Source organism: Andrographis paniculata, unplaced genomic scaffold (genome assembly GCF_009805555.1).
Source record: "Andrographis paniculata isolate CXL003 unplaced genomic scaffold, ASM980555v1 Contig52END, whole genome shotgun sequence".
Lineage (NCBI taxonomy): Eukaryota > Viridiplantae > Streptophyta > Magnoliopsida > Lamiales > Acanthaceae > Andrographis > Andrographis paniculata.
In genome coordinates, this window is record NW_026137587.1 from 7,579,858 (window position 1) to 7,592,708 (window position 12,851).

At 36.4% G+C, this 12,851-nt stretch overlaps 1 protein-coding gene across 9 annotated transcripts; it reads left to right on the plus strand.

The window, feature by feature from the left end:
- The first annotated feature begins 1,842 nt into the window (after positions 1 to 1,842).
- Positions 1,843 to 12,192, plus strand: LOC127254156 (serine/threonine-protein kinase EDR1). 9 transcript variants are annotated; one of them, XM_051279087.1, is made up of 18 exons: positions 1,843 to 2,080; positions 3,408 to 3,567; positions 3,649 to 3,794; positions 4,659 to 4,862; positions 5,303 to 5,494; positions 5,624 to 5,883; positions 6,041 to 6,166; positions 6,277 to 6,366; positions 6,561 to 6,656; positions 7,054 to 7,140; positions 8,055 to 8,157; positions 8,684 to 8,972; positions 9,130 to 9,253; positions 9,356 to 9,375; positions 10,414 to 10,570; positions 11,293 to 11,581; positions 11,747 to 11,819; positions 11,899 to 12,192. In XM_051279087.1, exons 2-18 carry the CDS (start codon positions 3,546 to 3,548, stop codon positions 11,979 to 11,981), a joined length of 2,361 nt encoding a protein of 786 aa, XP_051135044.1. In that variant the 5' UTR covers positions 1,843 to 2,080; positions 3,408 to 3,545; the 3' UTR covers positions 11,982 to 12,192. The 9 variants fall into 9 exon arrangements, with proteins under 9 accessions (XP_051135044.1, XP_051135035.1, XP_051135037.1 ...); XM_051279078.1 differs by having other exon boundaries at positions 3,408 to 3,794; XM_051279080.1 differs by having other exon boundaries at positions 3,408 to 3,794; positions 6,289 to 6,366.
- The last annotated feature ends 659 nt before the right edge of the window (positions 12,193 to 12,851 follow it).

Genomic DNA, 12,851 nt, shown 5'->3' on the forward strand with positions numbered 1-12,851 from the left:
GTTCGGTTGAAAGTTGTAACGCTTGGAAACGTACTGTCAACGTATGATGGTTCTGCAAACGTTGATCCTGAGAAAGTCGCCTGAAAACGAGAAGGTGACACGGCTGGAAGCATGTTTGGATACAGGGTGAATCTGGAGAATGCCTGATCCAACATGTTTTGCATTAGATTTTGTTGTTCACGCAACAAGTTCGTTTGTTGCTCACGCAACATATTCTGCATAACCAAAGTATGCTGGTTGTTCATTTGTTGAACATAAGACAACCAATCGGTAGGTGGTGGGGGAATCTCCCCTGGATTTGGCATGATAGGTGGTGGAACGGATTCTCCCACCGGTGCCGAAGATGATTGAGGTTGTGAACCTGCCATATGGACCCTTCCGATGATACGGCCGGATCTTAGACGTATGAAATTATCGCCGGAATTGGAATGAGCAATTTTGTCTTGCTCCCACTGTGGTCGCCAATTTGTTGATATATTTTTTCAACAAAAATAAAGTAAAATTCAAAGATATAGAAAATATCCTTAAACTTGATTAATTAGTGCCTGAGATTAGGAATCTCTAAACACTGTATGGTACAGAAAATAAACTGGAAAATAAAAGACTGAAATTTAAAGTGGTGATCCCCAAATCTGACTTTGCTTTGTTGAAGTTGATTGAAGATGCCTTTTCTGACGGATTTGAATCCTTTAAATAGCCTTTCAGAGAAAACGGTTTGAACCGCCGTCTGGTCGGTTACAGCAACCGCTGTCAACCGACCACCAATTTCTCCTCTATTGACACGTATTACAACTTCCTTCAACCGTTCCCACCAGTCACAGAACTCAGACCTGCCTCTTACCCGACCTGCCTGTCCACTGCCAAATTTCTTTTGCCCGACTTCATCCTTCACCCGACCTGCTTCTTCGCCCGACCTCACTTGGGCCGACCTCCGCATCAGCCGCCCTCCGTCTTTGACCGAAGACCTCCGCGTCTGTCCGTACCTCTTCCTTGCCCGACCTTCCTCTTGACAAACCTCCGCGTCTGCCCGACTTCGCCTTCCATCTGACTACGGTTTACCCGACTTGGGTACACCCTTTTTTTTTAGACTCCGCCCGACCTTTCTTCCTTTTCCCGACCTTTATTCTGCCCGACCTCCAGACCTTTTGGCTTTCATTCAGACCCTACCCAGAATCCTACTGCCACTTACTATTATTATTATTTTTTGTGCTTAACATATATATATATATTTTGCTTGAATATATCTCTTTTATATTTCTATATGCATAATATTATTTGTTTAAAAAGTATATAGCTTTATTATGTTGTCACAATTTTATTCACATATATACAATTAAATGGTGTATTATACAAATAATTTTATGCTATTAAGTTTTAAGTATTGATTTATCATAGTAATAAAATACTATTTAAAATAAAATCTAAAAAAAAATTGAAACTTAAACAAACACAAATCAAATATACATAATAATAATTTATGATTTCATTTCATCTGTTAATGTGAACATAAAATAAATAAAATATTCACTAAGCAATGTAAATTAAATTTTAGGTCAAACCAACATTTATGAGACCCATTAATTAATTAATTATATAAAAAAAATAAAGAAGGAGGAGGAGGAATGAAGAGGACAGCATTGGACATTGTGCTCCGTGCATTACAGGTTGTACATTTGGTCCAAATGCTTTTCTGCAACGCCATCACTTTCCGCTAGATCCATTCAACGAAGAATTAATTATTTCTAACCTCAGATCCGATTCAGGAAACCCGACCCGTACGTGGGATCGGGTAACCGGGTCCGATAAAACCCCCGGCCTCCTTGACACCCGGTATAAATTTGTTGGGACTGCTACTGTTGTGCTGTTGCCTCGTTTACATCTAATGCGTTTCATTTCCTCTCTCTTTGTAGCTAGTTAATTGCGATTCGAACTTCTACCCAATCAGGTTGGATTTTTCGGTTCTACGTCTGTTTTGTGGAGTTGGATGGCGTAATTTGTTGTTCGAGGAGCTGCTGGAGTCAAATGCGAGCTGAGGTTTTGGGTCTAAGATCTGCCGGCGGTGAACTGTCGATCACGTTTGGTATGCTTTGCGTGTGATTGTGTGGTTATTTATTTATTTTTTTTATGGTGCGCGATTGTGTTTGTTTTAGCCTGCGCGTTGCTGCTGTTTGTTGGTTGGTTTGTGTAGTTAATTTTTTTTGGTTCGTGGCGTTTTGAAGTTGTTTTGGGTGGATTTGTAATGAAGATGAGCGATCCAAGTGTTTTTGTGTGCGAGAGTAGAGCAAGGGCCTAGGGTTAGTCATTGAGCCTTTTGGTTTTGAAGTAGCGTTGAGTTAACTATTGAAGATCTGGAAATTGGATGTATGGGAAATTCGTTGTTGGTTGGTTGCTTTTGTTTTGTAGTGATGCATGGTAGGAATAATTCGCTCACTTACTTTACAAAACTGCAACTGAGCAATGGAAGAATTTTTGACAAGTGTAAGCCAATTAGACATCTAACCAACTAGCTACAGGACAAGAGAAGCTAAATTACGAAATCTACTACTTCCCTTAAAGATGGTAAAAATGTGCTACTTTGTAGGTGAGCTTTCAGTCAATAAAGATGGAGCAGGAGGTGAATATACAACAGACTTTTGCTAACAACCTTTGAAGCACAACCTTTTCATTTGAATGCTACTTTAAAAAATAGACCACAATTACGCCATCAAGCAATTCAGCATTTCAAGGGATAATTATATATGTACATCCTGGTGGTTACCAAATGCTAAACTTAACATGAGTAGAGATACCGTCAAAAATATTTTGAATGCCAGTCACATTGTTCTTGATGGAAATAGCGTTGTGAAAGCATACCACCATTTGCTGAGAATAGCACTTCAAGCACTTGTCTTCATTCCAAATCCTTCCAAAACAACTCAAAAGCACCACACACACACACACACACAAAAAGAAAAAAAAAAGAAAAGAAAAGAAAAGAAACATTAAACAGTGTCATGATATAGTTGCTACACTGGTGTTGTTCTACTGGTTTGCTAGTTAATGTAATAAAATATTTCTAATTGATAAACCCTGTCTATTAATAGTGCATTGTTGTCTTGACACAGTTCCTTTGTTCTACTGCATTCATTTCTTTCTTCCTGTTTTTTTTTTTTTTTTTTTTTTTTTTTTCACTTTATTTTGGTATTGCACTTTCTGATGCTACACTGAAGTGTTTCCGATCTCTGAATTGCATCCTTTGCATTGCTTATGGAAGTCCTGTTTTCTTTGCCCTAGATAAGGTGATGTAATTGAGTAGCTTATATTGTTCAATATTTTCTCCCACTTGTTGGCCACCTTGAGCCTTAGATGGTCCTGTGAATATTGGAGGTGGGAACATTTCATATGAGTTTATTTTCATAAATTTTCAGGTTCTATGGCGCCCAGCATTGGGAAGTTGGACAAGAAAGTTCCTATTCAACACGTAGGTGTTGGTACTGAATTTTGCAACTGATGAGTGACTGTATGGGTTAAGAGTGGTTAAGAGATGGTGTTGCATTTCAAGAATTATGAACATGGAGGATACACAAGGTAATACTGGACCCACACAGCAGAGGTCTCCTGCATGGTGGCCTTCTGATTTTGCTGACTCATTTGGATCTATATCTTTAGACTCTAAGGATGAGACTCCCAGTAATGAGGAATTTAAAGACAAAGAGCACTATGATAGATCAATTTCCAGAAGAGCATCACAGACCTTATGGACCACTGGAGTTCTTTCTGAACCAATTCCAAATGGTTTCTACTCTGTTGTACCTGTAAGCTCTAAAATTAAACTAATAACGCATTATGTATAGTGTGTAGTTTTGGTTCTTTCAATATAATCATGAAAGAAAGCTATTAATTAGTATGAGTAACCAGTTGAGTGGTGAGTATTAAGTGCAAATGAACTTGTTACTTCCAAGTTTCAACCATGTTGAGGTTCTATGTCCTGCTTATGACAGAAAATGAAACGCAACATCCGTAATTGTTTTATTACCTTGTAATGTATCTCCTATTTACTATTATTTATTTTTTTAAGTGAATTTTTGTAGAGATCTGTAGGTATCTGTTGATTTCCCAAGATATGTTCAGTTTGATAGCAGAGCATGAAAACTTGATATTAATAATTGAATTGATGATGAGGATGTGCCATGAACTTTACTGAATATTTTGGGAAGGGCTTTACAGTCATGAGTCATAAAGTTGCACTGTAGATGATATTCATAATTTGGACTGAATTTACTTATTCTGTCAAGTTCCTTTTTTTTGTTATTTAATTTTCAACATATGAAACCATTACATATGTTGAAATTTGATATTCATCCTATTGGTATAGTTGGAAGACACAGGCGAACTTGTGTAGGAAGAAAATGCAAGCATTACATTCTTCATTAGATTAATGACGAAATGCAATCTACTTGATGTACTGCCTCTTATGTAGTGCAATTTAATTGATGTATCTCAAATTTTCTTTTTTAACCCAGAAGGTGAAACTCGGCTGCTAAGTTGCTCCTGAAAATAGCTTGCACCACATCATATCTGAAAGCCAAATCCTTATGCTTATAAGTCATGTGTCATGAGTTTTCTTATCCTATGTTTTTTTGATGGTGAATTCCTTTTAACTATGTTTTTACTGCCAGGATAAAAAGATTAAGGAACGTTTTCAAGATATACCTACTCTGGAGGAGCTTCATGCTTTGGAACTTGAGGGTTTGAGAGCAGATGTTATTCTTGTAGATGCTGAAAGAGACAGAAAGCTCTGTAAGCTGAAACAGTTCATTGTAGCTGTGGTTAAAGGTTTGAACACAAATGTTGCAGCTGTAATAAAAAAGATTGCTGGATTGGTGAGATTACCTTGCTAACTCAAGCTTTAATGAGCATTTCTATTACTAGTATCACCATACTCTTCTGGATTCCCTTGACATGATGCATGATGGGTTTGAATTTATGATATATATATTTATCTTTTCTACTTGTAAGTAGTTTGCCTAATGACTGAATCCCCTTGTATGTTAGTATTATGTCTGCTATATATCTATTGAGAATTTTATTATTTATATTAGTGTATTTGATTAATTTGCTATAGCAATTAATTTTCTCATCCGGAGTCTTAACTTGAATTTATTGCTATTTTAGTTTACAAAAGAATAAAATTTAAGTATGAACTTTCATTTTTGTTAAATAAAAGCATGTTCATTTGTTTTCTTACCTAGCTGTTTGTGCTGTTCTTGTCTTTTCTTCAATCTAAATTGTGGAAATTCTCAACTCTGAACTTCCTTGACAGGTATCTGATTTTTACAAGAGACCCAATGCAGAACTAAGTCCCAATAAAGCTTCTCAGGAGGAAACCTCACACTTTTCTGAGAATCGAGGTGTGCAGATGCTGGGACATATAAAACATGGTTCTTGCAGACCTCGGGCAATATTGTTTAAAGTTCTTGCAGATGCGGTAGGACTTGAAAGTAGACTCATGGTGGTAAGATGTTTTACTCATGATATTCATTTCTTGTAAAGCTTTTGTTAGTTTGGCTGGTAGTTAGTGATAAGTCAGAAGGTCCTCAACTTTTTTCATCACTGTATTTATAACAAGTTCATGTGTTATCAGGGTTTACCGACTGACGGAGCTGCTGAGTGTGGTGACTCTGACAAACATATGTCTGTCATAGTTGTGTTGAATTCTGTAGAAATGTTGGTTGATTTAATGCGGTTTCCTGGCCAATTGATACCTCGATCTACCAAGGCGATTTTTATGACTCATATATCAGCTGCTGGGGAGAGTGATTCTGCTGAAAATGATTCTTGTGATTCACCCATGGAACCAAACAGCCCCCTTTATGGGGTTTCTGAGAGAGTTGATTCTGAGAGGTTAGTAGTTATATGCCTTTTTACACTTGCATCCTGCACTAGCTTTAAGATTGGCTGTTTTAGCATTAAATGAAGTTATCTGGATTGTATAATATGCTTGCTATGATGAGTCATATTGAATAGAAAGACTAGTTCAATTGAACATAGTTGTTCTAAGTGCCTGCAGTGGTGACAAAGAAGAAGGTCTGCTGTTTCAGCGAAGGCTAGAGTCCTATTCAAATGCAGCAGGCCCTTCATTAAGGAGTATGATGCTGCGTTCAAATTCTGTAGATAGGAATCTCAGGTACCACTGCATCTCAATGTGGCTTTTTTTCTATAACCTTCAAATTCGTGCTTATGCTGTGTAAACTTTTTTCAAGATTCAATTATATTGGATTAATACTACCCTTCCAGCTTGTCACACAGTGAACCTAATATTGCTGCTACATTTTGGCAAAGGAGCAGGAGAAAGGTCATTTCAGAACAAAGGACTGCAAGCTCAAGGTTTTTCTTGAGAACTGAACACTAGTTCCTAACATAACTGGATCCTTTTTTAGAGCTTTTTGTTGGCAGATTTAATGGAAATAAATTAGGCACTACATTGGTAAAAAGCATGTATGTAATTGATTGTGTGAAATTGAAGATTTGGGTGGCATTGGTCTTACTCGTTGATTATGTATAAAATATTCATTTTTCAGCCCTGAACATCCTTCACTTCGAGCACATGGCCGTTCTGTGCTTAGTGGAACTAGCAAATCTACCAGAGATTACTCTGATGAGATTGCTACGTCAAGGTACCTCTACATTTTTTCGCCACATCATGTAAGCTTAAACAGTAGAATATGGGCATATGGTATAAAAATCAGATGTAACATCAGAGAATTGAATAACACATAAGGCAGTTGCCAAACATGCCATTAGGTCAAGCAAATGGGCCGAGGAATGAGACAAAATTATTACATTTAATATCAGTGGTTCTAAATATGTTACCTTTGTCTTAATATCAACGGGACTAGAAGTGTTACAAAATTTATAGCGGGATCTAAAATGTTACTTGGCAGGGTCAATGGAATTTGTTTTGATATTTACCCTATTAATTATTATTTGAGGTTGATTGTTGACCTATTATACCTTTAACTTTATTGTTTTGTGAGAAAAAATTTCTGACCAGACAACTAATTGTTACTGCAGGTCGGAAGGTGCATCAACTTCAGAACCACGCAGACTAAGGAGAAGAAGTATCAGTGTGACTCCAGAAATAAGCGATGACATCGTAAGGTTAATATTATCTTACATACAACTGAAAATGAATTCTTTTAATTTCAGAAAATAGCTTGTTTGATTTTTGACCAACTACTTTAGTTCACTATTCAAATTGTTGTTGCAATTTTTTTTCCTCCTGAAAATAATGTTTGCGTATTTCCTTTAGAACAGGAAAAAGCATCTGAACTTCCGAAGAAATGCATTTTCTCTTGTAATTTGGATAGGCAGTTGTTCTGTGCTGCACTGAACTGACTTATTCCATGAATTGCTAGTATATAGTGTCATCTTTGTTCCCATAGATGTCTACTCAACATTTTCATAATTGTATGACTTTGAATAGTATAAAGCTACTTCATGCAAACTCCATGATCACTCTTCATATACTCACTCCACTTTCCTCTGTAAACAATGCTGAAGTGAGGATGAAGAATTCAGTTTCCTGTGAAAAGTTCTATTTTTTAACCGATAACATGAGTGTTACTAGTTGAAGTTTTTGCTATTAATTCTATCAGGCAAGAATCATTGTAATATGTCCAATCGCTGGAAAATCTTGGCAAAAGCAGCGTCTAGGCAATTGCACTCTGCATTTAAGATTTTAGAGCTGTGAACATAATATAAAATTTGATGTTCATCTAGGTAGATCTTGTAAAGATTATTCCTAGTAATTATTATAAAGTTTGGATGTTGTACACGATCTGTGGTTTATAGGAATTGCTAAGCTGTGAAAGTTATAAACGCCTTAAACTTGTTGTCTGAGTTAAATGCATGTATATATGTTTGTGTTTATATGGATGTGGTCCCTAACATTAACAATGGAATATACTGAAACAAGTCCCAGCACTAGCCAATATGTTGTGTGAGATATTTGGGTGAACTTTTCGTCTTAATCACTTCTTCTTGTTGAATAAATGCATTTGAAATCATGTCAGGGCTGTTCGAGCTATGAATGAATCACTGAAGCAGAATCGCCTTCTAAGAGAACCAAACGAGAGTGGTCCAAATGACCTACATAATGCTGGTCAATCGAAAGATGTATGTTTCTTATAACCTGTGCAAACAGTGTGGCTTGCTTTACCCTTCCCTAGCAACCTTTCAAAAGAAAATTTTATGATATTCTTCTACATGCTTTACTATGTTGACCCATGACCCCTATGAAATCAGATCGTAGAAAAAATAATTGTTATTGTTGAGGATGGTGTTTAATCAAAAGAAGGTTTCCGCGATAATGATCAATTTCAATAGAGAAATTAATCTAATTTGTGTTGAAAATAATTCTCTTTGGCAAATAAGTTTGCTTTGTTTTGACAAATACAAGATATGCATCTCCTTTTAATAATTCTTTGGCTTAGAGAAGGCAGACTTAAAGTACAAAAACCATAATTAGTTGTTGCATCACCTTTTAGTTATTGTCTGGTACTTGGTCCACTGTGGTCCTGCAGAAAGCATTTTCTATATGCTTTTAGTTGTTGGAGAAACATGAGTGTTAAAATTTTGCTAGATTTATGTTTCAAAATATTTGTGTTGTCTGCAATTACCAATTACCTTGTACTACCTTCAGATATCCAGTACCGAATATGATCATTCCAAACTGTCCGGTGGAAGGCCAGATTTGTATGGTCCTCTGAGGCAGCACAGCTCTCAGAAGGCAGTGTCGTTGCCCTCATCTCCTCACGAGTTTAGGAATCAATCTCCAGAAAGAAGTGGGATTCCCAGGGTAAATGAAGACATGGTTTCCACATGGAACAGGGTTCTGGATTTACCTATCTTCCAGAATAAGCCTCTGTTACCATTTGAAGACTGGAATATTGATTTCTCAGAGTTAACTGTTGGCACTCGAATTGGGATTGGTGAGAACTATTTCTTCCTTTCATTTGTAGTGTTGACTGTTGATAAAGCCGAAGTTTTAATACTTGGAATTCTTGAAAAAATGTCTCGATATGTCACCCTGTCTTCAAGTTTTCCTCTGGGAACTGTCTTGATTTAGTAGTAAGATTATTATTTCAGGGTTCTTTGGGGAAGTTTTTCGTGGTATTTGGAATGGAACTGAAGTTGCAATTAAAGTGTTTTTGGAGCAAGATCTCACTGCTGAAAACATGGAGGACTTCTGCAATGAAATATCTATCCTCAGGTGGCCTTTCTCTTTATTTGGTTGTGTATGTCTTTTTTTTTTTTTTTTTTTTTTTAATCCTGATGCATAGTTCTAACTTTGTCTGTTTTTTTCTTACTCCAGTCGCCTTCGGCACCCAAATGGTATATCTCTGCAACTTCTTTTATTTGAATGTGAAATTCAGTCATCAGTTTAATATTATTTACATGTTTTGCAAATCTAATTATTGCTAGCGAGGAAAGTTTGTGAAAAGCAAAAAAATGAGCTTCTTGTAATTAACATATGTGAAGAAGTTGGATTCCAATCATGTTCAATTCCCTTTTTGATGCCACAGTGCTGATATGTATTTGCAATTTATAATCACAACAAAAACTTTGAAATTTCACTTTATCATCACTTGGTAGGTGTTTCATTCATAATTGGGAATTGCAACCATTCCCCTCTCAAATTTGATTAACTAAAAAATTTGAACCCTGGAGGGTTCTGGGATTCCCTTCTTATTGGTTTGTTTATAGCTTTCATTCTCTTACTATTCATCCAAATAAAGATATTGATTTCATATGTTCTATTTCTTGTTCCCTAAAACCAGACACCATCTTGCTTGCATTACATGCACAAGAACTTGTCTCTGGAAACTTGTGCATATTTGTTGTATGCTATATAATGCTACATGTTACTTGTACACTCCTATCTTATCTGTCCTGGCTCACAGACATGTACAATTTTAAACAAATCTACACTTGATTTGTAATTTTTCTTATGCTTATAACATCTTCTTGACTGAAGCAATTTAACCAACTGGTTGTAAAGTTGAGTGGAATAGGATGGTTAGAGGTCCCAGGAGAGAACACATTAGAAACTCCAGACAGTGATGCTAGTAATTAAGATATGGGAATAGGTTTAGTTGCTGTTTGAGCCTAGTAACACATGGGCATGTAGTTTATAACATACCCAAGGAGTATTTAAAGTTTCCAAGATATATTGATTGCATAATAGTTTTGGAGAATTATGTATTAGATAGCTTTGATTCTCCTGATCATCTATTTTGATTATATTTGACCACCTAAGAAATCTTCCAAGTTCTAAAATCGCATCTAGGAGCTAGCTAGCTAATGAATAAGAACTTTTCACATGTCCAGCTGGATTGACTTATTGACTATTTCCTTGGTGCTTTTGTTCAGTTATACTATTTCTTGGTGCATGTACGAAACCTCCAAGGCTGTCCATGGTTACTGAATACATGGAAATGGGGTCATTGTATTACTTGATTCATCTAAGTGGTCAGAAAAAGAAGCTCAGTTGGCGGAAAAGAATCAAGATGCTACGTGACATATGCAGGTCAGTTGTGTATTTCAATAAGATTTCGAGGTTGGAGCTGGGGTTGGGCGGATTGCAATTATATTTTTTGTTGGTTAAGTATTAGCACATCTCCTATGTTTGATCTCAAGTTGTGAATCTATACCTTGCAAGAAATCTTATGTAAATTTGGCGTTTGGCCAATAATTTGCAGGCCTCAGTTTCTGTTTGGTCCTTTTCAACTTTTTGTTGTCTTTGAAAGCAGTTTTGTTGGCAGATATTATGATTAGATCATCACGTAATCATTTGTTTCCGAGATGGTTATAAACTTTCAATGCAACTGAAATCTTTTGCATAGCAATTTCTTGAAATAGTTATTGCATGTACTGTTGGTGTTATCAAATAACGGCATATTTCTGAGCTACAATCATAATTTAGATTAGAAGCTACATGACGAAATTGGAATTGCTTGTCATCGAGGAGTTTCATGTAGAAGTAATCCCTTCGATGGGAGGCACTGTTTCTTTCAGGTCCTCTGACTGGAACCTAAACTAGAGAAATAATATATTTCCAAGAAACTTGAGATATTTTCACTACAAATGATACTCTGATGTTGATAACCCCTCGATTGTCCTATGCAATTGAACCTGGCATTTGAAAGATCTTACCTGAATCTCTATATGAATTCTGTTTCAAATAGACTGGAAGCATGATTTATTTTTCGTAATCCTAACACGCTACAACTCTTCTCTGGTTTGCATCAGAGGCCTTATGTGCATACATCGGATGAAGATTGTCCACCGTGATATTAAAAGTGCAAACTGCCTTGTCAACAAGCACTGGATTGTTAAGATCTGCGATTTTGGGCTCTCGAGGATCATGACCCGTACACCCATGACCGACTCTTCCTCAGCTGGGACACCAGAATGGATGGCTCCAGAACTCATCCGAAATGAACCCTTCACAGAGAAATGTGACATTTTCAGCCTCGGTGTCGTCATGTGGGAACTATGCACGCTTAAAAGACCTTGGGATGGGATTCCACCCGAGCGGGTATGCTCCAAGATTCTTTTCTTTTCTTTTCCTTTCCACTTTCTCATTCACATTATCTTCAATGGCACTAGTCATCTCTTCCAATTTTCACACTTAAGATCCACTTGTAATAATGAATGCATGTGGTCTGCTCATCTCAGTCTTCTTATCCTCTGCCTCATACAGGTTGTTTACACAGTTGCAAACGAGGGTTCGCGACTGGAGATACCTGAAGGGCCACTGGGCAGGTTAATTGCAGGTATTTTGCTACTTGTTGTTATACAAACTTGTACATACCCGAGTCGTCTTCTTCATCTTCTTTTGCTTGTTTGTTGCAGACTGTTGGGCAGAACCACATGAACGGCCCCGTTGTGAGGATATCCTTACGCGCTTGTTAGACTGCGAATTGGCACTCTGCTGATACTGTGGTATGGTATGGTAAGCTACATTGTGTTGTCTGTACAGCGCGAACAAATCAAACGACACCAGTTGAGGAGGTATTATCCTGTATTTTCGGCTCAAATTTTATAACACCTTTCCCCTAATCATTGGGCGACAATTGTGAGTGTGATTGTGCGGAAACACACGGTTGATTGTTATTTGTTTGTTGTTGTTATGTACACTTTTCTTAATCAGTAGTTGCACACACCCACCCAACCACTCCTTGTTATCTGTGTGTTGTGTCCTACCCCTTCCTAAACACAAAATGGATTTGGAGGCCTCTCCTCTCCTCTCCTCTCCTCTCCTCTCCATTGATTAGCTGCTCACTCTGTGTCCTCCTATTCTTTTCCAAAACTATTTAAAACCTAAAATACAGTAACATTCAAATAGGGTTGGTAGAGAGGATACCTGTGAATGGGAATTGGAAAATGGTAGTAGTAATTTTGAAAGAACGGAATGGTGAAGTGATTTATAATATAGCAATTTTTTTTTTTTTTTTTGGTGAGTGTGTCGTGAGAGTGCAGATGGAAATAGAAGATCCTTTACTTTATTTTATTTTATTTATTTATTTTTCTTCTTATTATTTTCTTGTAGTTTTTATTGGTTTTCATTTATCAATTTATATTAAATGTAATGATTATGTTTGGCTTTGAGATAGTATTTTAAGAGAAATGTAATTAGTAAATAATGTATCAATGAAAATAATTGTTTTATAATATAAATAATTATAAATTAAGATTAAAATAACTAATTAGTTTAATTAAAATTAAAAAAATAAATTAAAAAGTTTATAATGAAATTAAAGATCATTTTTCAAAAATGTGACATAAAATATGGACGAACAGAAACG